The sequence below is a fragment of the Centropristis striata genome, chromosome 13 (genome assembly GCF_030273125.1).
Source record: "Centropristis striata isolate RG_2023a ecotype Rhode Island chromosome 13, C.striata_1.0, whole genome shotgun sequence".
NCBI classification, from domain to species: Eukaryota; Metazoa; Chordata; class Actinopteri; order Perciformes; family Serranidae; genus Centropristis; species Centropristis striata.
This window is the reverse complement of record NC_081529.1, coordinates 17840358-17866007: the sequence shown is the minus strand read 5'-3', so window position 1 is coordinate 17866007 and position 25650 is coordinate 17840358. Positions and strand designations below refer to the sequence as shown.

The window sequence follows — 25650 nt, the reverse complement described above, 5'->3', positions numbered from 1 at the left end:
TTTTTATGCAATCCAAACAGTTAACGCAACACAAATAAATCTGCTACAAATGTGATTCTAAACTATTAATTAAAAATGGTTAATATTGAGAATATCGTATCATAAAACATGCCATACTCATTGAGATTTTTCTTACACCCTTAAATAATTGTGATGCAATTAATGATGGGGTTCTTTTAAACATTTCCTGGTATACAGATTAAATCATGCCAGTTTAATAAAATTAATTTAAGGAGAAGGCATTTTTAGATATATTCTATATCGATTAACCATTTATTAAAACATTGTGCTTTGCATTTTTGCAAATATTCATGTTTTATGAAAATATATTATTGAATTATGGAATTTGAAGTTTCTTTAGAGACAAATGGGGAATATGCGAAATAATTTCATTTACCTAGATGCCTTTTGTGTGTAACATGAAACTAACAATTAAAGGGGTATGATAATAAAGAGTTGATGGTTAAATAGAAATGGTTAATAGAATAAGTTCATTACATTTGAGGATAAATAAATAAATCGGTCCTCAGGGTCTTCTCATTATTATTTGATCAATCAAGGATTTCAGCTCGGGGACCGTGCGCGCGCCGTACCCTGTCTGGTTTGGAGGGGAGACGAAAAGAAATCCAGAGCCAGACACGCCGCCGCGCGCCTGCCCAGACAGCGGCCTGGATGCTTTGGATGAGCGCGGGACGGCGGCGGGGGTGGTGGTTACGCGCGAGAGAGCTTGGCTGGGCCACGTAGCGGGGCTGAAGACAACACCGGTGCGCAGGTATCTCCGCAACCCCGCGATCTCTCCCACACACCTTTTGCACAAAAAACATCATTAAGCTCTTTCTAAACGTAGAGAGAGAGAGCGAGCGAGAGAAGTGCGCGTACGGTGCAACCCTGAATCTGTGCAACTCTGATTGCACGAACGCAAGAGGGAGGTCGCTGTCGACGGAGGTAAGCCAGCAAAGCGACAACAAAATGTTGCTATATAACTTAATTTAATGCACTTGAGTTTGTGACAAGCAGCTGCTTGGGTGAGGCAGACGAAGGGTCGCCAGTTGCCGGCGACCCCGGAGCTACGGGTGAGAATCGTCCGTGAGCTCCGCTAGCACTGACTTTGTGACAGTGTCGAGTTGAGTGGGGTTGTCAGCACAGCAGCAAGCAGCAGTCGGGGTTTTGTTAGGGAAAAGCGGCGCGTTTCATCTTGCACGACAAGAAAGACATACATTTGACAACAAAGCGTGACATCGGCTTCTGCCATCTGGCTTCATGTGGGTGCCATCGCTGTCACACTTCCCCTTTCCAAGTGCAGCATCGAAATTAAGTGAAACGTTAATGCTAAAATATTTGACGTTAATGCTAAGCTAACTAGCACCCCCAATCTGGGCGGTTTTGGGGTTAAAAAAGTGAAAGTCTTGTATCTGTTGTTGGCTAATGCATGTCAGCAAATACTAGAATTCATAAAGTACAGCTTGTGCACGACATTACGGCTGTTTTTGAGGTTGTTTTAATTGCATTAAAAATATCTAATGGCTGCACCTTGAGCTAATGTAGCCCAGTTAGCTTGTCATGTGTGTGCAGGTTAGTACCTTTGGAGATTGCTAGCTTGCTAGCTAAGTAGCCTAAGTTGGCCGGGCCTGCACAGTGCTGTTTCGGTGTACAATGTTGCCTTTTTTGTTTTAACCCTTTCTTTTCTTCTCTGCAACTCACAAGTCTTGTAGCTGGAATGATTGCCCCCCAGAAAGATGTGGCTAAAACTAGAAAGTAACTGCTGCACTATATATCCCGTCATACTTCCCAAAATTATGTTGCTACTTTGCAGCCTTGTTCACCCAAAATAGTAGGTAAGCCTGTTCGACACAATCCTTCCGGTTGTTTCGATCATGTTTCATTGTTTTTTTTAACAGTTCAAATCAGATGTTAAACCACCTTAAATGCTGCCACGTTACCTCCCCCAGTTTAGAATTGAGGTATCCCAGTTGTGGATATCAGTGGGCTGCTGTCAGTGTCTCTCTACGTGCAGTGATGGAAATAAAAGTTAGTTTAGGAGAGCTTACTGAGATAATACTCTCCCATTTTTCCTGTGATGCTTGCACATGATTTATACCAGACCAAAAACACAAGGTACTGCTCTATGACCCGATTATGGGCTTGAGGGCCAAATACTTAGAGAGGCATGGAGCACCCCTGCAGTGCACCACACAGTGAGCTGGTTAAGGTCTTATGAGTTTGGACAGAGTGAGGAATGTGAACCTTCACACGGTCCTCTACAAGCTGCGAAAGGGAAAGCTCATTAAAGTCTAGACTTGAGAGGGAGCATGGATTTGAGGGAGCACTGCTGCATAATAAGAGGTAAACGTGACATGTTTTTGACTGCTTCAGAGGTTTCATCTGCTTTTACTGTGACAAGCCAAGCATTTGCGAACATTTGCACTGTTTAATACAGTTGGTTTTAAAATGTTGTGTAGTGCCTTCGCAGGGAAAGCTGCCATCCTGTGTCATTCAAATCTTAAGCCACAGAAGCATCTATCCGGTATATGCACAGCTTTGTGGCTTACCCTATATGAAATTAGTTTTGGCTCCTCATCATGTCTCTGAAGCCTGATTGAGGAAAGCTATAAATTGGTTATTGTTGAATAAACTTTGATTCTTGGCAAGTTTTTCTGTGCATTAGTAATGCTTTGGATTACTTAAATGGGCTGTCAGAGAGACGTGCATTTATGCACTTTTCTCTTTTTTGACATCAGGGTGCAAAGTTCATCTTTGAAGGCTGTCCAAACAAAAGCACCCTCAAATGATCATCATTCCAATAGGTTTGACCTCCCGATCTGACAAGGTGATTGTGTAGACTAATTACCAGTGATATTGAGAAGTCGGCGCTCTACTTGATTCCCACATCAAAGGGCTGCATTATTTCACTGTGAGTGAAACTCTGAAATGACTCATCATTGATAATGATAAGCCGGTGGAAGGATTTTACTCAATACGGGTTACATAACCACACTGTGTTTGTTTGTTTGCACATGTGGGTTTTCTTTTTTGACAGTTTTCAGCAGTGAATTAAGTACTTTTCATTAGTTTTATATTATAAAGGGCAAATTAAATAGGAACTTAGCTGTTTCATTAGCATTTATTTTAAATATGCATCGGCTTTAAAGCGACTGGAACAAGCTGCATGTTAAGTCTGGTTCAAGCAGTGGTTTCTCATGCAATTTATATTCCTCTGTCATCCAGACGCAGGATAATGTATTAGGCTTTGTGTCTTAGACAGCCATGTGAGTTGAGTTGCTCTGTCAGTGCAGAGCTCGCCCTCCCCTTGTGGTCTTAATGCTCTCAGAGCTGCTGTCCAATTCTCAGAAAGGATCAGAGTCAGCATGCACAGGAAGACAGGTGTGTCTGTATATGTGGATAGCCAAACTCTACATAAATGGCTTTCGCTTGGGCTTGCAAAACTGGTAGAACATAGATTCATGTATTTTTGGCTTTAATTAAAACGTAGCAAACATAATTTAGTTCTGTTTATTCCTGCCTTCATGCTTGCATGTTTTTTATTACAGCCTAGTTAGATGAAGTTACAGGAGGAACAGGAAAATTAGTTTAGGGTTTACCAAGAGAGATTATAGCAATTTACTGTGAATGAATTTAAAAAGAAGTTAAGTTCAGATTGTGTACTAAGATTTAAACAGAATATGTGGACAAATTTTACTGACTTTGAGCAAGTACAGTTTGAACTACTGTTGCTCCTGAACCGTCAGTAATAAAATAGTAATGAGGGCTGTATAAAGTAACATACCACAAATAAAGGTTAAATTAGTTGACAAATGCCACATAAACTTGCTTGTAAACTTGTAAAAATAAGGTGCTTTTTGCCATTTAAGATCAATAATTGTGACTGTGAAAATAATGAGGCATATCATTTTTGCTGTAGTTGTGAAGCTCTGCACTCATCACGTCTCACTTTCTTTTCACACTCTCTTGCTCCTTTTTCTGACACTCTCACAAACCCTTCATGTTAAGCATGTTAAGCTAAGAACAAAGTAGACTTTATGGGTCGGTGGGGGGGGGGGGTGAATATGAAAATATGAAAGTCCCTCTTGCCCTATTTATGTTTTCTTTGTAGATGGCGCTGACGGAGCATTTTGTTTTTTAAAGAATTAAAATCATAGACGTTTGTGAAGACACAGAGGAGAGGATGTTTGCCGCCTCCAAGAAAGGAAATGTTTTTTTGTTTTTTTTTGCTCAGGGAGGTTTCTCATGAGCACACCACCCTTGTGCGCACTCATTATGGCGAATGGGTGTGAGGTTGTTCGAGGTCAACCAACTGTAACCTAGGGTCACCCTAGCTTAGATGTATGCAAAAGTAAAGTAAACGCCTTGTTTTTTTAACACCATCTTTTTCATCTTTAACTTGCATAGGCTTGATGATATTACTGCAGGTTCCAAACTGCACCGTGTTTAGGCTTCATTGAAAGCTGAAATACAGTTTCCTGTGGTTGTATCTGCAATACGAGCTCCTGAGCTGTGGTTACACTAGTAAGCTCTCTAACAGTCAATGGGAGGTGTGTGTGCAAGTGTGTGTGTGTCACAAACCCAAACTATCTTAATTTTAATCAGTGCAGTTGCCATTGAGTGAGGTTTTCTTTTTTGTAAGGGGCGCAGCTCATTTTTGTTAACTGTACCGAATGTTACACTGGGAAGATATTAAATATTACATGATATAGCATGATTGAGTGAACTTTTTTTAAGATTCAGTTTCTAGGTGAAGCACATTGATTACATCTATGTTGTCATAGTCCATTAAAATACACATCGAGCTATCAATATGTGTTATAAGCTCTTTCATCTCCAAGCTACATGTAAAAAAAAAAAATCATCTTTTAGATATTTTACGTTTATGTTCTTGTTGTAAATATTGTAATAATATTGTGAATGTTTCATGGCGCGTCACTCTAGAAAGCAAACCATCTCATCACTGTGTTTTATAGTGAGGTGTTTCAGTTGTGGCCTGGAAATATTTAGACTACTCGACTCATGAACTTGACTGCACTCACATTCATTTATGAAGGCTGTGGTTTTGACTCCTACACTGCAACATTTGTGGGCAAAATGTGGCACTCAGTGTTGAAAAGTTGACAGTATTGCTTTAGTTTCAGTTCTCTGTGGTGACATAAGACAGTGGAAGAGCACCTTTTTCTAACCTCATCTATAATTCCCCTATTTCTTCTGTCTCATCTCGTAGGTAATGCACTGTAAATGGCTCCTCAAGCAGTACACAGAAGTCCTCACAGCAGTTCCATGTCTGGCATTCAGCTCGTCTTTACCTGCTCTGCAGTTTGAAGACACCGGCACCCTGCAGGGCAGCAGCCTTCAGAGAAACTGAATCTGGGGATCTGCCTCCACCTCACTTACTAACCTGAGAGGAATTTGGCTTCAAATGTTCAACATCAAAGACACTGAGCCTTTGATTTTGCAGTCTGATTTTTTTAAGCATATGGAACAAAACCTGGAACAGATTGTATGTCTTTCCAACTACATTTCCTACCTTGGACAGCATGGATGCTCTTTTTGAATCAGGTTGACTATCTGTCGCCTTATCCCCTCCTTCCTGTCTCTTCAGTTGAAGGAGGGTGGGGGATTGGTGTGGCGTCCCCTGCCCTTCCTTGTAGAGTAGGCTAGTCTAACTAGGCACCATAGCAGTTTCTCTTTTCCATTGCCTTGTGCACCCACCAGCTCCACCCCTCCATTCCCTCTTTGTCTTCATGAAATCCTGCAAGAGCCTCAAGGAGGAGGTTTCTGTTCCGAGCCTTGGCGGGATGTCACAGGAGGAAGGACGCAGGGTGCCGGTGACCCAGTCCTATTTTCACTCCCCTAATCCAGATCTTGACCTGACGGGCAAGCTTTATAAGCGGGAAGTTGGTGGCAAGCCTTATTCTGTGTTGGTGGACAATAAAATGGCCACCAAGTCATCCATGGGGGAGCAGGACATTGGTCAGTTGCCCACTCAACATGTGACCCCACAGCAGCATCAGCAGTATTTCAGAGAGGGAGGCGCAGGGCAGGAAGTGGGGATGCAGGGATCCCAGGCTGGCAACAATGACACCTCTGATGAGACTGAAGATGAGGACGATGATGAGGAGGAAGAAGAGGATGAGGATGGGGAGGATGAGGGCTTCAAGCGTGAGCAGATCATTGTCGAGGTAAATCTCAACAACCAGACACTTCATGTATCAAAGGGGGAAAACAAAACTGGAACCACAGTGGATGACTCTGAGAGAGCTGGCAGCGACGAGGATGACGACGAAGACGATGAGGAGGAAGAAGAGGAGGAAGAGGAGGACAGCCCCGATGAGGAAGAAGAGGAGGATGATGATGAGGAAGATGAGATAGAGAGTCGGAGAACGAGGTCGAAGAGGGCTCGTCGTGGCGCTAGTAGCACAGCAGCTTCCAGCCAGCCGCGGAGGAAAAGCCTCAGAACAACTCTGAGCACTGCCACCTCTGGGATGACCACCAGAGGTCGACGGAAGCACATGGAGCCTCCAAAGAGCAAGCGCAGGCCAGTCAGATCAGCCCCGTCATCCGCCGGTTCAACAACGACAGGAGGGAAAGCAGAGGTGGAGGAGAAAGAGATGCTGGCGTGTGAAAAGTGCCCCCGAGTGTTCAACACGCGCTGGTACCTGGAGAAGCACATGAATGTCACACACAGGCGAATGCAGATTTGCGACAAGTGTGGCAAAAAGTTTGTCCTGGAGAGTGAGCTGGCCTTACACCAGCAGACTGACTGCGAGAAGAACATCCAGGTAAAGAAAAACGTCTCCTGTCTCATATCTTATCTGTGTTATTACTCCTGCAAAAATCACATTTGATTCTGCATGATAGAAAAGTGCATTTCCAGGTTCACCATATACTTTGAGAACATCTTTGCATGCTTAGATAAACTTAGCAGCTGCCAACAACTTACTTTAAGATTAATTTTGAGTGCTTTGGTGCATAAACCTGATATTCAAGCACAGCATGTTTCGCCCACTGAGTATAGTAAACATTTGAAACAGGAAACTGTTGTATTTCCTGTTATACGTGGTTCATAAAACTACTAATGTAAGGTAAAGTAACACATTTGGTCTGTTCTTGGGAAAATGAATATGTGATTCACAAAGTTAAAATATCTGTAGCCAAAATGCTGCCTAATTTTGTTTTATGTTTTCCACAGTATTATTTGCAATACTTAAGTAAGAAAACTGAAAACATAATCATTTTAAAAGACTGAAACATGAATGCAGACTGTTCTTGAACTGCTAACATGTCAGAAAACTCTATACAATAGGTCTATATTTTAATATGCTGTCCTTGATGGTATCATAAGTGGGTTCAATTTGGTTTCACTTCTCTTAAACTGAAAAGGTGATTTGGCATTTTAGTACCCAAGGGTCTTATGGTTGTTTTGAATAGCTTAAATTAGCCCCTTGTTTTTAACTTCATTTACATCTTTGGTTTCTCAGTCTTTCACCAGCTGGTCAAACCAGTTGAAACCATGCCAAGTTATGAACATACACATATCTAATATCTAATAATGATCTTCACTTAATGGTGCAAAAAAAAATAGCATGTATTAATGCAGAACCTGTTAATGCATCTTTCCTGTCTAGGAGGCAACACTCAGCATTCACTCCTGTAATAATAGAATACTGCAAATCTCTAGAATGCATTTAGTAGATCTAGCCACATTAAAAGCAAATCAAAAGCATGAATATTAATACAATAAGTCACTTGCAAATATGACAAAATATAAAAGGGAAACAACTTGGATATATTTTAATAATAAAAGTGAATCATGGTGGATTTTTTTTACTCTGAGCAAGAAGTGCAAATATAAAACAAACGCGCACAGAACAATTGCATGAATATTCACCCGCTGTGGTCTACACAACAAGTTGCATGATAATTTGTAGGCAGTCAGTGTGGTTCAGACATCTGTATCTGTGAGGTCTGACAACTGGTTTGGCAATTTCCTGTTCAAAACTATGGCATGAAAACAAGGCTCATCATACCAACACCAATCAGAAAAGAACAGATTAAGGGTATGATACAAGAATGAGTCAGTAGTGTGTCATGAGTGTTTGGGGGTGGGGGGGGGGGGGGGTGGGGTTCACATGATAGCTTGGCAAGCATTTGCTAAAAGGCATGTGAGAGACACTAAAGTGGAAGTCTCTTTGATATGATAAGACCAAAATTGTTTTCTTCTGGCTATCATATTAAAGACTATTTTTTGTGTTTTGATATGTTTGTGGCAACCGGATGCTGTGGGGATGCCTCTCTGCAGCAGGCCCTACAGTCTGTAAAATAACTGCCGGTACAACTGGATCTATTTTTCAGCTAAACAAAAACCCACAGATAAGGCTCAGGAATGGCCTCAAAACAACAAAGTTGTTGTTGCTTATATTTTGAGTCAGTCTCGACTTGAATCCACTTCAGAATTATTGCAGTTTTCCAACAAAGAAATGTTTGAAGCTAATACAGATTGATCTTCATAGACATAAAGCGGTTGTTTGCAAAGGTGCCTCTACTGAATAATACATATGGAGTCAATTATTTTGTTTTTTATGCATCCTAGTTTGAATGAAATATTTCTCTCTGTTGATCAGCCGTATGTTACATCAACTTTGAATCAGTTACAAAGAACAAACATGACATTTTATTTCCCTTGTGGCACCTGCTTTCTTATGTTGTTGTTTTGTTATTTTATGGGCGAAAATAACAAAACGATTAAAATAATGACAAAAAAATAAAATGACTGTTATCCATTCAGTATTTCATATAATTACATTGATAGCACTGATATAATATAAAGCATATTTACATTTTTATATCCCAAGCCTCGCTGGCTAATTTTTTCCCATTTTATGTTGTGTTGTGCTACTTTGTGGTAGTTTGTAGAAATAACTTTTCAAAGATATTGGCTTTGCAGTATATGTATTTTTAGGAAACTGAGATTTGAATAAGTTCTAGCTTTTTACCCAACAGAATAATTGTATTTATTATCTGGGGACAATTTTGGGTATAGGTTCACAAACTTGCAAAATATGGACAGTAGGAAAAAACTGTAACTAGTATTCTTCATTAAAGAGCCTTTAATGATGGTTCTGTTTTGACTTCGGGGGAATTTAGGAAATTAGTCATTGAGATTTTTCTCCAGCAGAGGGAGCTGGAGTACAATGTAAAAAACTTGTGACATCAAAGGGATGTAACACAGCCATCTGATGGCCATCAGGTTTAGTTGCTCATGATATTCATCAAGACTAATATTTTTAATCTTAATGGGACTTTTTTTTTCTCCCTGTATGTGTCCTTTTCAGTGTGTCTCTTGCAACAAGTCTTTTAAGAAGCTATGGTCACTGCATGAGCACATTAAGATTGTGCATGGTTATGCAGAAAAGAAGTTCTCGTGCGAAATCTGTGAGAAGAAGTTCTACACTATGGCTCACGTCCGTAAGCACATGGTTGGTAAGTGCCGGCTTTTTTTCACAGCTCCTATTGTGCTGCAACACTTTAATATCTTATACTGGTGTTATGAGCCGTCACATGCCTCCGTTTTATAATCATAGATATTTTTTCATGGTGTATTTTGTGATTCTATACTTACCATTTTGCCTTTTTTTAAGGTGCGTGTGTAAACTATTTTTCTAAATTAAACAATAGCGTATATATTGTCTGATCAAGTGTAGGCAGTCATCTCAGTAATGTTTCTCTTTTTCATCCATCTCTTTCCCTCCAAACCCAGCTCACACTAAGGACATGCCATTTACCTGTGAGACATGTGGGAAGTCATTTAAACGCAGCATGTCTTTAAAAGTCCACTCACTCCAGCACTCTGGAGAAAAGCCCTTCCGTTGTGAGGTAAGATGCACACATTGTGGTGCTATGCAGACATGATATCCTGTATTCTGATAAACCAACATCTATTTGCAGTAAGGGTGGGAAATTAACTTAAACCAAAGACAGATAAATGTTCACATTCACCAGCCATGCTAGAGTTAATCATTATTTTTGTCTGAATTCTTGATATTTTGTCAGCATTTGGCTGGAGGCTGGTGCTTATTTCCCACTCTGGTTGCAACTCTCTATTTCTTCTTTTTGCTAATATTGATATTATCTGTTGAAACGGAACAAAAAAATATCAAAAAGGTTGTTGCTACATGGAACAAAATATGTTTTTTTAGGCCATACAACTACAGTAAAGTTCACACTACACGACTTAAGCTCTTATTTTCCGCTTGTGGAGAGTTTTTGGAGCTCCCAACAAAAGCCCTCAGATCAGAGGCAATCGTCTGCTCTGTCCTTACAATTGTCACGCATGAACCAATGCATTCCAGATATCTAGCAGGCCAAATGTGCACAGAGCTGCCGATGAGACCGTCAGGGATATTCAGCAAATGAGAGCAAGTTGAGAGGATTGAGGTCCATGTGTTTTTGTGTGTAATTAAGATCAGGAAATGCAATGTGAAAGACCAAATATTGTATGTAATATTTCTGTGAGTTAATTTAAATTTGGAGTGCTACCTTTCCCCTCTAGTCTGTGATATCTCTTAAAATCTCGTCCGACCTGAGCATGACCTACATCCTTGCCGGTTTACTGGCTCATCACTACCAGATTCACTTGTCAAGCATTGTTTCTGGTGCAAGATCTTGTAGTGTGTGACCGTCATCCGTCAGTCATGTAGAGTAAAAGCCACAATGACTACAAGACTCCTAACTATAAGACAGCAACTTGAACTAGTCTAGTGAAAAGTACAGCAGTCTGACAACTCTGAAAGTCCTGTAGTGTGAACCAGGCATAAAGAAACAAAACTTCCTCCGAGGCAAAACCGCTAAAACTGTTATTGTCATTTTACATGTTTACCTTTAGAAAAAAGACAAATAAGCCCCTTCCGGCTCCAACGTTCAGCTGTCATTTTTTCCCGTCACATTTGCTGCTTTTGAAATATTTGTTGCAGTCTGAAAGGTTGTTCACATAACATAGAAGACATCACAGTTTCCAGTCACACACCATGCATTTTTTCTCAGCAGCCTAAATTCCACAGTTGAATGATTAGTTTTCCTGAAAAAGGCACCTCCAGGTAGTTTTCACTCATTAGTTTTTAGCAGATGAGGATCTGTGCCATGTGGTTTGTGACCAACCCCAAAATAGTCAGTTATATGCAGTGCAGAGAGAGCTCATCCTCCTGTAATTCCAACATTCATTGGACGGTTATGTCATCTGAGTTATATAGAGAGGTCAGACGATGTCAAATATTGGCAAACCACAGATGCTGTGTTTACCAATTAACTGGAACATAAGATAAATGTAGAACTAAATGGTCAGTGTTTGGGGCTTTGACAGACACCACTTATGAATGCACTTTGTCTCAGTGTGTGTGTGTCAAGACTTTCAAGCTTGTTTCTGCTCTGCAGGGTTAGTTACAGTTGATTATCCTATCCCTGCCCTCACTTGGAAGTTGACAGATGGGGTGGTTTCCTCCCACCCTAAACCTTTTAATGTCCGACCACTTGAATTGACTGCACACAAGGAACATGCGTGTATGGGTGGAGCTGCTCTAATTAAATGTTTGAAGTCATCTTACACTGTAACATGTGATTACATGCTTATTAAGGGTACATGTAATGTATAGAACATTCTCAGTGGTTTGTGGTTCAATATGGAAACTGCTAGATTGTTTTTCCCCCCCACAGACATTTATTTAGCCAGGTGGTGCCATTCAGATTATAAATATTGAACTTTAGGAAAAGTCCTGACCAAGAAAGCCTCATAATGCAAACATACAGTATGGCCACATGTACCCAAATAATCTGATTATTTCTGGTCCCCTGCGGTAACCTAATTCCTCACAAGTCATATACATATAAATGAGAAATTCTGCTTCCTTTATCAGATTAAGGGATTAAGAGAAATCTTGTTAACACAAGTAAATATCTGGAGACCACTTATTTCTTGGCCATTTATGAAATTGATCCTGGGCTGGGCTCCCTCTGTTGAATCCAATAGTGAAACCTAAAAAAAAAAAAAAAAATGTTTGCAAATGTGTTCCTTGTCCAACATGTAAACAGTTGAGATACATGACTGTCGTGTAATGCATAGAAAAGATCACATAACTTGTTCATCTGTACTTTTTTAATGGTTAAAAGGAGAAATGTGCATATTGAGTCAATCTGTCACTCTGTATTGTTGTTTTACACGAAGGAAACATTTAAGGTTAAAACCATTTTCAACAAGGAAGCAAGTAAAGAATGAGTATGTCAATGATTTTTACCCTACATCAGAGTGTTTTCCTCGTATCTGCACATATGTGTGATTGTTTTGGAGTGCAGGCCTGTCTGTTGACCTGGTGTGTTATCTGAATGCCTCTGTTGTCTCTCCTGCAGAACTGTGACGAGCGGTTCCAATACAAGTACCAGCTGCGCTCCCACATGAGCATTCACATCGGACACAAACAGTTCATGTGCCAGTGGTGCGGCAAAGACTTCAACATGAAACAGTATTTTGATGAGCACATGAAAACACACACAGGTGAGAAGAAACACAACAATTTTGCCGCTGTTCTGTTCTTTAGTTAAAATCTTTAGGTTTAAAGACATTTTCAACTGCAGAAACTGGGAAGCTTTGGAGGAAGAATTTTACCTATGTTGCCACTGGTAATATAAGTTATTTCCATTTTTCTGGTCCGCTGTGCCATCTTAAACCAGTCCTGTTTAATGCCAACCAGCTGAACTGGTATTTGTCATTCAACACGTTCTGGCAAATAAAAAAATAGCTGACATCTGAAACCTGTGCTGACAACGCCACAGCAGAAAAACGCAACTTGTATTTACGGTGTTTCCCACTTTGGGTGGGAAGATAACCACACCTAGTGGTAAAATCTGGTATAATGATCCGCTCCAGTGTTTGACTTTACATCAAACCGGTTTGAATATTTTTACACTGGCCCAACCTTAGCCACCGGAAGGTTTAAATTTAGTTCCTAGGCTATTGTTCCTGCCCATTGAGACATCTCTGTACCACAAATTGTAGTTTGTAATGCCCCAGAAAAAATCAGGGTTAAGTCTCCAGTACAAGCAAACCATGGCGCTCAGGAGTATAAATATAAGGACTAAGGTGTTATAAACACTTACTCAGTCAAATTTCCAGTCGAAAAGATGAGTCATAACAAAGTGGGGTATGAGAAAAATGTTGCATTTTTATATACAGCCTAAAACAGGAAAAAAAACAGGAAGCTCTCAGCAGAGCCTTAATATGTTTGAGACGGGCATCTTGCCTTTCTGGCATCAGTCTCCCATTCCATCTCTGCTCATCTCCATCTGCAGTGTGAAAATATCACATAGTCCTGCAACTGTAAATTACATGGAACAACACGATGACCCAGCTGTTGTGGCTGTGCATGCAAAAATGATGATTCATACAAAGTGGTTGTATTTTAATCTTTTATGGGGTATTTAGTTACATGTAAATAGGGATGCACAAAGTTCCTTAAGAACTTTTTCTCAAGTCTACAGACTCTTTGCCTGTTGCAAATCTAAATAGACACCTTCACAGAAATGTTTTGGGATGAAAAGTTTGCCAAAACAATGTTCTGGGCCCAGTCAGTCAGTTACCATACACTCTCTAAAAAAGGAAAGATGGGGCGTTTTTCAAGATGAACTTTATACTGGTAAAAGAGCAGGGAGACTTCGCCCAGTTTTTGTAATGAGAGGGATGTTCTACATCAAACAAGAGCCTTGCAATTGGAGCTTATAATCACTACCCAGACACATGCTGTATTACATCCCTCTGGTTTTCTGTTCCTGCTGCACTGCTATTTCTTCAACCAAACTAAGCGGTGCAGCCTGTTCAGTCTTCCACTGTGTTTTCTCCAGCCGTGCCTGTCGTGGGTGGACACACTGCTCTCCGTTGGCCCTCACGGTTCTATTTGCGATGTGTAATTACACTACCCTCTCCTCTCCCTGCCGCTACCAACCAATTTAGTCTCCTGCAGGAGGAGACACACCCAGTCGTGCCCTGTAATAGGCGGCATGCATGTTAAACACAAAGTCCCAAAGTTTGGTTCACTGCTCGCAGATTTTTCAGGATTGCTTGCCAGTGTAATGTAACAGTTACAGAAGACTAGCACATTAGCTCTCACCTTTTGATATTCAGTTGGTTTGGAGGAGCTTCACACATAACATGGCAGTGTAAGGCATTTAGAGAGCCCTTCAGCAGCCTGTTAATAGATGGCTGTGTGGGTGGTAGCAGGCACATTCAATAGCTCCATGGAGGGAGGTTAATGAGAGCGGCATTCCAACGGAGCTGCTGTTATTCACTTTCACATCTCCTCTCCTCAAAGTGTGAATTGTAATAGCTTCCTGCGGAGTGGGTGGGTTGACAGCAAAGACACTCATTTCAAGATGCCAACTTATTAGCATTTTTAAAAGAGAACTGTCGCTCTCTGTAGAGAGAAATGGTTAAAGGGGAATCAAGTTAACTTTGTTTTTTTGAGAGCTTCAATCAATTGATTATTTTTTTTGTAACCATCACATTTGACAACAAAAGATTTGACTCTGATGCTTCCTTTTTTTCTATTTGTAGCTCCAATCTTTTCTGTTAATTGATACAGTCTCTGTCTTCCTCACACATCAGTCTTTTATTTTCTGACTCTGTGCAGGAGAGAAGCCTTTCATTTGCGAGATCTGTGGGAAGAGCTTCACCAGCCGGCCCAACATGAAGCGCCACCGCCGTACCCACACCGGGGAGAAGCCCTATCCCTGCGAGGTGTGCGGCCAGCGTTTCCGCTTCTCCAACATGCTCAAAGCACACAAAGAGAAGTGTTTCCGGGTCACCAGCCCTGTGGTCCTGCAGACCAGCGGCCCACCTGTGCCTGTCCGCATCTTTGCTAACACCTTCTCCTCCTCTTCCTCCATCTCTGGTCCGAATCCCTCAGCTGGCACCCCTGCCACCACCTCAGCACCCCTGGGCCTCAACCCGACAGGAGGGGCCATGCCTCCACGAGGCCCTGTTGGACACACATTCTCCCACGTACAGCTCCATTCAAACCCCTCTCACCATCATCCCCACCCCCCAACAACCCAGCAACACCTCTCAAGCACACCCCAACATGTCCCGTCTCACGCCCACCACCACCTGGCTGTGCCGCCGGTCTCCCACCTGCCCCCACCCCCGGCCCTTTTTAAGAGTGAGCCCTTAAACCACTGTGGGCACGAAGACAGCAGCTACCTGCACCACATGGCTCCCCCTGACAAGGGCCCCGGAGCCCCGCAGCACCACTAACCTGTGCTCCAGTTCTGCAGGCCCACACCAAACTGCGCCTTGTTCCTCCTCTTCTCATAGTCCTGCCTCAGTCTCAAAGTTTCAAGGCCCCATATGAAAGGGAGCTCCTCTCAAACAGATTTAAAGTCAAGCTACCATTCAGACTTATACACCCTCAGTGCACACATTATTTAGGTAAGAGCCCTACTTAAATACCCTGCTCAACTGACAGTTTTTTTCTTGAACATTTTCTTAGGAAATCTACACAAAATGATTTCTGTGCGAGTTCTCTCTGTACATTGATGGGTGTAAAGTTTCTCCTTTTCATCAAAAGCTGCTGATGGAGGTCGACGTATATGTATTACCTGGAACTCATGGATCATCAAGGATCAGTGTCATTGAACTTTCCTCTTTATGTCAAGTGGACTTACGGTTGCACATTGATCAGAGGTCTCTGTGCAGTTCCTCCCCATAGCAATACTCAACCTGTCCTCTTTGTAGTTTTACTGTAGAGCCTCGCCCCACAGAAATGTTTGAATGTTGTACCTGTTCTACCTGAGCCTCTCCCTGTGCTGAGGCTTTCCGCTTGAGAGGCTACAGCCGTAGTGCAAGACGCAGTGCCATAGGTCACAGTAAGAAGGGGAGAGGAATTTTTAGTAGGGGACATTGGAAAACAGGTTTTGTAAATGGTTAGTTGAATCTAGACTTAGTCTCAGATTCACATCATAGTTAAATGGTGCTTTCCATTCCAGTACATACAATATTTCTTAATTTTTGCTTTTCCATTCGATTTTCAGAGGTGTCATATTACAAAATATCAATGTATTGTGTCAGCCTGGCTTTTCTACAATGGAATTGAGCTTTGAACTAGATATTTTGTGGTCAAGAAAACTCAAATTATGCAGGACGTGCACCCTCACACTTACGCAAGCACACACTCAAAAAACACAAAGACCATATGGTCACTGATTGACTTACTGTGATCAGTGCAACCTCAGCTCTCAGTACTGTTGGTCAACAGATGCTTTTAGATAACAGATGACTGTCAAATACTGCCACTGTGAGGGGCCAGACACATGGCCCCATCAGGATTTACCCCACTTCCCTTCGCTGCTGTCGAAATGATACGGGTTACCATGTGAAAGGTCATTTGACACACTCAGTATACACACTTGGGACCTTTTTTTTCATCACACTTCTTAACAGGCAATTATGCATATTCCTCTCAGCCTATATTCCACGGTTTGGTGTGGGGCGTTGTCGTTATGTAAAGGTTTGTTTTTTGACATTCATCGTACTGATATACTTTGATCCACGCAGGCAAAACCGTCTCTAAACCTGTTGAATGTTGCCTACGTAGAATGATGGCTGATGAGTCTATATATGTTTTTGTTTTTTGTTTTGTTCTTTTAATGTTATCTGATAGTTTTAAGCTAATTAATGGTTCTGCAGTGTAGATATACTGTTGTTAGCACATGATAGGAAATGTCAGGATAAAAGGCAGTGGTCATACAAGTTCTAATACTTGGAATTCTTGTATAGATAAGCATACATGTGATCAAGTCAGTGTAAGAAATTACATTTATTAATGTAATAGCCGATGGTGTGAATGTTATTTGTTTTCAATAAGCATAATGGGTTGGTGAATATTTGGCATGAGTTTGAGTTGTGCAGTTGTTAGCCTCTCACCCAGTCTGACAGCTATCAGATGTGTGCTGGGAGCAGTATGTATGTGCGTGTGAAAGAGAGTATGTATGTGCGCATGCATTAGTCTCTACCAGTCTGTCTGTCTGGTTGTTCCCAGTGCTCTTCTACCAAAAGCTGCTTTTACACAGTGTGCCCCAATGTATCTGTGTTTGGGGATACCTGAAATGAGCATAGCAGTAAATTTTAATATGATCCTCTTTCCACCACTCTAATGATATTCACTCTGAAGTGGTTAAGCTCAGTAGTTTAAGGATGTCTGTATTTTTGATTTGAGACCTGCAATTATCCTGCCATTTCTGTGGGTCTTAACACGGCTGCATTACTTGCTTACCTTCCTGTCCCCCCTCTGGTTCACTGCTGTGCTTCAGCATTTTTTTTTTTTTTTGCAGTATGGATCTTTGTCATTTTATTTTATTATTTTTTTTAAAAGCCTTTTCATTTGTGTGTTTTCTCTGCACTTTACTGCTGCGTGGGTGAGGCGCAGGGAAGGGAGGGACTGACAATGCATTGTGGAACCGAGTGCAGTTGTGGCTGCATGGGAAAAGGGTGGAGGTGATTATTTTTGAGTGGATGTTTTTAGGCAAGGAAAGGAGGAGAACACCGGATGGAGGCGGTTAGTGTGGAAGGGACCATAGCAAACGAAGGACATGTCCTTTTTTAGTATGCGCATACATTTAATTTCCTATTTTTTCAAAGAAATACACTTGCTCCAACATGGACCTCCCCCTCAAACTGAAAGCGATGTTCCTCCCGCTTTGGCGACTTTACACTAGCCGCTCCAAGCTACGTCTGAAACCCTTTTTTCTGTTCTATCTATTCACGCAGTTTCTCTCCTTGTCATGTCCCGTTTGCAGAATGATTCTCCTCCTCCTTTCTTTGTTATATAGAATGCACTTTCTACTAAAAAAAACTTGGCTAGTTAAGAAAAAATAACATTGTATATTCTTTAAAGATGTTTTAAAAAAAATCAATATACTTTTTCCCCTTTGTATTTTTAACCACTTAATGTAGCATTGCGTATTTTATTATTGTATCTGGTACAAAATGTGCAGCTTTATAATGTCCTGGTTTGTCCTTTTTTTGTATGTTATCTGGAGATTGAGGAGAAGTGAAAAAGTTGGGCCTTTTTTGATAATGTACATTTAACTGACTGCTAACTTTGAGAAGTAAAAACAAGTAGCCATGATTATCAGATCCGTGTGCTTCATTTTTTTTTTTTTATCTTTAAATGCTCAAGGACAGGTGATTAAACAAGAAATGTAGAAAAACAGTGTGTACACAACCTGTTTCTGAACATAAGCTTTGGGGAAAAGCTTAAATTCCAGCTGACGGTTGAAACTGCACAGACCTGATTTGTTAGTTCTCTTTTGCAGGGTCAGTGGGTTCATGTCCCGTCACCAAACAGCGGCGGCTGCACAGAACAGTGACTGTTCAGCAGCTGACCTCTTTGCTTTTCAAAGCTTTTTATTTGTCAAGGGAAGTTTTGGATCCTCTTCTTTGTGGCCACTTTCTGTTTTTATTCAACGTGATAACCCCCTCATGTGCAGTCTTTTTTTAAAATATAACATTGAGGTTTGTTTTTTACTTTTATTTATGAACATTTTTCACTTTTTACAAACTAAACAAAAAAAAACAAGTAGTAAACAGACAAAAAAATCAAGAATAATGAACAAAAAAGAGATCATGGGATGGCCAATGATTCAGGCAAATTTGCCAAACTTAATTAAAAAAAAAAGTAATAATAAGTTTGTCTGATTGGACTAATAAATCCACCATTTTCCCCACTGAACTGTCCCCCCAGTTCTTTTTGAAGTTGAAGGATGTATGTTATTGTTCTTATTAATGCAGGTGTTTGACAGAGCAAGATCTTCAAGAGGGAGGCATCATCTCTATTTTATTTTTTTTCAATTGGAATAAAATCAACATATATAACACTTTTCCAAGTGCCCACAAGAGGAGCACATCATTAAATGTTTTTTTACGGGATCTAGTTATTCCAAACGGTTCATTTTTGGAGAAATTTTAAACGACACCTGAAATGATTTCGACAGAAATATCACAAGTTTAAGCTTGGTTTTGGTTACTTTTGCTGACCTGTTTAAGGGCTGCCGGAAAGTTCAGATTCCAACAATAATGCCTGTCTCACAGTTTCTTTCTCTGATAAATGGTGTATTTCTGGCAATTAATTAAAGAAAACTATATATATATATATATATATATATATATATATATATATTTGGATGGTGGGGTTCAGATGGTTAATGCAAATTCGACTAGTTTCCCAACATAAGTCGCCATCGTAACTAAGCTTAAACTATGTTAAATTTTCTTTATGGAACCAGAACAACTAAAAATGAGTCGACAAGCTGAAATAAACCTAGCTGATTTGGTAAACTTATTTTATGATACAGTCCCAAGAGATTCTTGTAGTGGAAAGAAAACACTTGATAAATAAGAACAAGACTTTTCTGTGAGGACTTATGTTTTGATTCTGTGCATATTTGCCACTGCTTTGCACCAGATGCAGTATTCAGAATTTGTGCACGCCAGAGCCGAACAGCAGGTTTCATTGTATTCACAAGCAGTGACCTTGACCACCGGTGGCCCCAGGCAAGGATTCTCCAGTTAGGTAACATACAGCCTCAGTCTTTTAATCTAAACTCGTATCATACCTTATTTTAGATGAGCAGTCGCATTTGGAGAAAGTGTCATTGATTCATAACTCATAAATATCAGACCAAAGTGGAGACAGAATGCAAAGAATGTCAAACTCAACCAGCTTTATTCATCCATTAACAGTGTGCGCCTCCTCTAAAGGCGCATTAAGACATTTACTTTTGCTAGAATAACTCCTTAAATGCAGTGTGACCTCTATCACCATAGGTGGTTTTTAAGTGGCGCATCAATGAGTCACATAATCCCATAAGATAGCAGAGAGCGGGGCCGATGGGCAAAGAGAAAAGTGTGAGTGACTCACTGATGGTGAGTGGGTGGTCAGGTAGCGAGGCTCACTTCACGAGCAAGAGGAGATAATAACACACCGTCTGTACATCGCCATTCCCATTTGGGTTTGAAAATAGTCAGCCACCCCAGCTGTTAGTCATTACGCCTTGTGGTCTAGAGGAGGGAGGAGGCTGTGTCTGTCAGCAGGCAGATAAGGAACCGTGGGGCATCACGCCGTGTTTTCCAGGCGTGCGTTTGTGCTCTGAAAGTTGCTGTGCGGTTCATTAATCACTGTATTTGGAAGGATTTATCCAGACCAACACAGACTCCCTTGCTGTGATGCTAATGTTGCTCTGTAGTTCATAAATGGAGACAAAACATTGTTCCAGATTGGAAATTATGTATTGCTGTCAGTGGTGGAATGTAAGTGAGTACATGTGATACTTGAGTATTTCCATTTAAGGCAACTTTATTTCTCTGCAACAATTTAGAGGCAGTCAGTCTGAAATTCAGATTACTAATGCAAAAAATATTATCTAAAATTATTACAGGTTAAGCCACCCTGCAGTATTTAAAGTAGTTAAAATTAGCTCAAGCTTTACCAGCTGCAACACTGAAGTGATGTAAACATGAATGCATCAATAAAGTTTGTAAAAACTGAAATAATGAGTCTTCTCTAATAGCTGTAAGTCCAGCTAAATATGCATGGCTATATAGACTATATAGAGTTCGGAAATTAGCCATTCTGCATAATTAGTACCTTTAAGTTTTTGTTTATTCCTTTGTACTTTTACTTCAGTAAAATATCAAATTTCTTTGGATATACTTAATTGTCTTATTCCTTTCAGCCTCTCATATGTTTTTTTCCCCTCAAATCTTTATTTCAGTAATGCAATTGCAAACAAACAAGTCTGCCAGAAATAACAGTTTTGGAGAAGAACCAATAACAACAATTCCAGTCTATTGGTGTGTTCACATTTTGTTAACACAAATCTGTCTAATTTACTCAAAATCTTAACTTAGTACTTAGCAGGGCTCTAATCTAACTTTTTTTCCAGAGGAGTACATGTGCTTCTTGGATGGTTAAAACTGTTCAAGTAATCCAGTATAATTAAAAACTTACAGGTGTGCTCCTCACGTCTCTGATTTTTGGTTTATCTGCCATTGGGACCATTGGAATTGTTGGGATCATTGGAACCATCATGTTCTTGTCACCATAAAAGGTTTTGCCTTTAGAGAAAAAATAGGAACCAACTACACAAAAAACCCCACAGATGTGATACAGCTCTTTCCTCATTTCCTGTGTCCCTCACAATAGAGGTCAGAGGTAAAGTACAGTTTCAGAACAGAACCCTATTTTTCCACCCTGCTCCCTGTCCCAGTGACCTAAATCCTGATCAGAAGGAGAGAGGTCTTTAGCAGGAAATCTATTGCATCAGACATGAACTGAACAGTCAAATTTGTCCACATATTTTCCAGTGACTGCCACGCACCGTGTTTTCCTAGACTCCAGGCTGCTCAAAGCTGGGTCAACATTGCACTTAAAAATACAAAACAAATGGAATTTACTTTGGTCTTTTCTTAGACCTGGAGTGTTAATTCTCCCCAGTGTCTCGCCATTGTAAACACTCCACTGGAAAGAGAGTTGAGTGCATGAGTTTGCTGCAAAAGTGAGCAAACACAGAAACATTCACTTCACTGTAGTTCTGCGGCTGTATTCAGGAATGTTTACACTCTGTAGTTGTCTCTTTTTTCTTCTTCTTTCCTTTCCTCCCACAGCTCTCCCCCTCTCCTCTTGAAAGTACGCGTGCACGCGCTCAGTAGGCCGCTATTAAATGGGCGGACTTGTAGGCGCGGTCACGTCGAGCTGCAGCTCCAGTGGTTTTGATGGTCACATAAAAACGCGCATCGCGTCGCACCGGCCGACCGGCGGAACTGTGTCTCTGCGAGGAGCGGACCCGACCTGACCGACAGACAACGGGGACCGGAACCAAGGCTCGAGACACAGTAATACCCTGTTTTTGCAATAGTTTAATAGAAGAATCAGGTTTAATCTGCTGAATGCCGGATTCTCTGCTCAAATCTTGTTTTTGTTATGGGAAAGTAGGCTGGCTGAGCGGTCTACAGATAAGGCTGGCAAAGCGACAAGTTCACTTTCAATGGACTTAGCTGATAACAAGAAGTGTTGGACATTTATCTTTGGATTGTACTAAAAATAAAATATTCCTCGATAGACTACCGGAACCTGTGTCGTTACGTCAGTTTTAGTAGCCAAATTATTCTTATTTCCTGTTTTTAATCGGCCTATTATATGTAATCACAGACTGTTGTAGGATTAATTAAGTTGTTTTAAGGGATTTTTGGTGTGTGTGTGTTTTTTTTTATAGCTACATGATGTTGTCACCCACTGCTGTTTGACGCATCTTCATATTCATTGTTTCCCTGCAGACAGAAAGCAGCCGCACAGCTTGAAGGCGCCCGACAGGAATCAGGAAACAATCAGCGAACAATCAGCTGACATCACCTCGACTCAAAGGTACGAGGCTGACACTGTAAACATGCAGGGGGGGCTGTGTTGCTTGTTAATGCTTATAAATCTGCTTGCTTGCTTGCAGGATCTGCATGGAGCCCAGATGTTTTTCACAAACCCGAATAATCATAATCTCCTCTTAATTTTACCCTCTGCAGCAGCAGAATGACCCCCCCCCCCCCCCCCCCACACACACACACACACACACACACACACTTCTCCTCGTCTTCCTCTTACCTTTGTGGAGTTTTCAGAGAGCCATCAGCTGCTGGATGCTGCCTCTCCTGGCCTGAAAGCACTGCTGGTTGGCTGCTTTGCTCTTTTTATACCTTTAACTTAGATGGTATTGACAATATTGTGCTAGTTTCTCTACATTTTCTCTTCTTACCTCCATTCGGTCCATCATTCTTCGTCTATTTATGCGTTATAGCCTCCACCTTACTGTGACCTGCCTTGCGTGGGATGCTGCAGAGTGGGAGAGCAGGCGTGGATGCCAAGCAGTAAGAGGTGTAGTCAGTCATGGGGGATTCAATATTCAACTGCTGTTATGTCCCACCCCACCCCCCAGGAGAGGGGGAGCCCCGCGGGTCCAGACGCGCAGAGATCATGACTTCCACCACGGCGAACATCTCCTCCGACAAGCGCTTCCTCATCTTCTTCGACTTTGATGAGACCATCGTGGATGAGACCAGCGACGACATGGTGGTGCAGGCCGCCCCGGGACAGCACCTCCCGGACTGGCTGAAGGACACCTACCAGCCGGGCCGCTACAACGAGTACATGCAGCGCGTCCTGGCCTACCTGGCGGAGCAGGGCGTCACAGAGAGCGACATCCGCAGCATCATGGAGAAGATCCCGGCCACCCCCGGCATGGTCACCCTCTTCCAGTTCCTCCGCACCCGGCCCCCGCAGGACTTTGAGGTGGTGCTGCTGTCCGACGCGAACGCCTTCTTCATCGAGTCGTGGCTGCGGCGCGCCGGGGCCCGCCCGCTCTTCCACCGGATCTTCACCAACCCGGCCACCTTCAACAAGGACGGCCGGCTGGTGCTGCGGCCCTTCCACTCCCACGACTGCCTGCGGTGCCCCAGCAACATGTGCAAGCAAGTGGTCGTCAGGGACTATGTGGCCCGCAGGACGCACGAGCGAGGCCGCCCCTACCAGAGGATCTTCTACGTTGGAGACGGAGCCAACGACTTCTGCCCGGCGACCGCCCTCGGGCCCCGGGATGTGGCTTTCCCCCGGAGGGATTTCCCCATGCACCGGCTGATCACGGAGATCCACGAGGCCATGCCCGGGGAGTTCAAGGCGGTCACGGTGCCGTGGAACAACGCGGAGGAAGTGGTGCAGAAGCTTAGGAAGCTGGTGGTGGAGTAGAGGGGTCACACACAGAGACACTGAGAGGGGACAACATCCAGGGGCCAGTTGACAATTTTAGTTATATTCTCAGGTAATATAGTCCTAGAAACTAATGTTAAAAGCAATAAAATAATGTATATTGTCAGTCAAAATAAACGTGTCTATCTGGTGTCCAGCCTGCACGTGCCTCAGGGGCCTCTCACGTTTTGGTCCGGAGGTCACTCAGTTTATAATCAGCAGGTTAATGATTGTGGAGACCTGCCACTATAATCCAAAGAGAGAAAAGTAAATGACAAATCAAATGTTTTATTATATATGAAATAATGTAGAAGTTATACTTTGCATAATAAATTCCTTTCATATGGTGCTTTTTAAGAGTAAAACTGGGTCAGTGGGGAAATCCTTGTGATCAGCAATATTTAATAAAAACGTTATGGATGCTGATGTCAACCAAGTGAAAGGTGGCTGTTTAATAACAGGTGGTTTCTTATCTGCACTTTTTTGAATTTGAAATTTTTGCCTCATAAATGAATAAAATCGGAGTGACACTGCCATCTGATGGGCATTTCAACAAATCTAACGGCAGAGAATATATTTTAGAGAATATAGCCTACAGTATGTCCATTTTACAAATGTTGTAAGAGTGTGTTTGTATGTTTAACTTGTTTATCAGTCTGTTCTGTCTTTACTGTGTAGGCCAGGCCTACTGAAGAAAATATGTTATCACCAGCAGGAATAAAGCCATCAACTGAAACCCTGTCTGTTCTGAATTGATCCTCAAATCTCACTAACATCCATGTGTTATAATTCATACATCCATGCCATATAAAGGCCACATTTTATACTTAAATATCATTATCATTATCATTATCATTCCCAAAACATTGTGCTTCACTGTTCTGAAATTATTAGCCAAATTAAGTTCTTTGGACACTGATCATGTACACCACAACTATATATCAAACCGTCACGAAACAGAGGACATGACAAAAAGCACTATAAAAATAAAACACACTTTCATTTCAATAATATATATAATAATGCTCATGAAGTCATTCTTTATATGGGTTCTACCATTGTCTGATGATTCAAATTTTTTTTTTTATGATTGATCCTTATTGGTAAGTTTCTGCATATAAAATACTGTAATGATTATTTAAAAAGAGCCTACAGTTTTGATTATATTATAAGTGTTATTTTAATATTTAGAAATGATTAATGTTGCATTCATTAATTACTTTAATAGATTTAATTTTAGAAAGTGTTTCTGGTTGTTGTTCTTGTTCTATAGAGGGCTCAATAAATTGAATGGGAATGTCAGGTTTAAATGCCAGTTATAAATTCATTGTACTGTTATAAACGGTCTAATCTGGGTAGACACTTGGTTTATTTTTATTTCGTAATAATCTTGTTCCCTTAAAACACATGGAGGGGGAAAGAAGCCTTTACTTTCAGCTATATTTATTTTATGACCAGCTGCAGTGAATGGATAGCTAAAATGTAACGTCATGAGTGGATTATCACTGCCCTCCTGTGGTCACAATGCGTAACTACATCGCTGTCAATTGTCACCTTTTATTGTGAAAGCGCTCACCGGAAAACAGTATGCGAATATGTCTTACTTAACCATGGCCTTAACGCCTTACCGAGTTAATGCATTTATTTCATGGTAATTATAGCTTATTACACAGTGTCATTATTCGATCATTTTAATTTCCCACACGGCTATGTCATGTATGTAGCGAAATACAGGGGGATACTTTAATCTTCAGATGCAAAACGTGCAAAATTAAACTTTTAAAATAGCTGTAGTTGCGCGCCGTGACCACAGGAG

General features: G+C 41.3%; 2 protein-coding genes across 6 annotated transcripts; both read left to right on the top strand.

Moving 5' to 3' along the window:
- The first annotated feature begins 713 nt into the window (after nucleotides 1-713).
- Nucleotides 714-18173, top strand: znf652 (zinc finger protein 652). Of its 4 annotated transcripts, none has more exons than XM_059347990.1 (6): nucleotides 714-945; nucleotides 5231-6788; nucleotides 9342-9489; nucleotides 9767-9882; nucleotides 12406-12550; nucleotides 14679-18173. In XM_059347990.1, exons 2-6 carry the CDS (start codon nucleotides 5751-5753, stop codon nucleotides 15299-15301), a joined length of 2070 nt encoding a protein of 689 aa, XP_059203973.1. In that variant the 5' UTR covers nucleotides 714-945; nucleotides 5231-5750; the 3' UTR covers nucleotides 15302-18173. The 4 variants fall into 4 exon arrangements, with proteins under 4 accessions (XP_059203973.1, XP_059203976.1, XP_059203974.1 ...); XM_059347993.1 differs by lacking the exon at nucleotides 714-945 and adding an exon at nucleotides 1027-1073; XM_059347991.1 differs by lacking the exon at nucleotides 714-945 and adding an exon at nucleotides 1182-1262.
- A 3612-nt stretch (nucleotides 18174-21785) lies between these two features.
- phospho1 (phosphoethanolamine/phosphocholine phosphatase 1) lies at nucleotides 21786-24570 on the top strand. Of its 2 annotated transcripts, none has more exons than XM_059348223.1 (3): nucleotides 21786-21937; nucleotides 22379-22466; nucleotides 23029-24570. In XM_059348223.1, the coding sequence occupies exon 3, from the start codon at nucleotides 23067-23069 to the stop codon at nucleotides 23832-23834; it is 768 nt and encodes a 255-aa protein (XP_059204206.1). In that variant the 5' UTR covers nucleotides 21786-21937; nucleotides 22379-22466; nucleotides 23029-23066; the 3' UTR covers nucleotides 23835-24570. The 2 variants fall into 2 exon arrangements, with proteins under 2 accessions (XP_059204206.1, XP_059204205.1); XM_059348222.1 differs by having other exon boundaries at nucleotides 22891-24570.
- The last annotated feature ends 1080 nt before the right edge of the window (nucleotides 24571-25650 follow it).

Excerpts from the sequence above, each read along its gene's own strand:
- phospho1 (XM_059348222.1), top strand. The coding sequence starts at position 22,980 with ATGGGGGATTCAATATTCAACTGCTGTTATGTCCCACCCCACCCCCCA.
- znf652 (XM_059347990.1), top strand. The coding sequence starts at position 5,751 with ATGAAATCCTGCAAGAGCCTCAAGGAGGAGGTTTCTGTTCCGAGCCTT. Across the intron at positions 6,789-9,341 it reads ACTGCGAGAAGAACATCCAG|TGTGTCTCTTGCAACAAGTC; the intron begins GTAAAGAAAAAC and ends TGTCCTTTTCAG. Across the intron at positions 9,490-9,766 it reads CGTCCGTAAGCACATGGTTG|CTCACACTAAGGACATGCCA; the intron begins GTAAGTGCCGGC and ends CTCCAAACCCAG.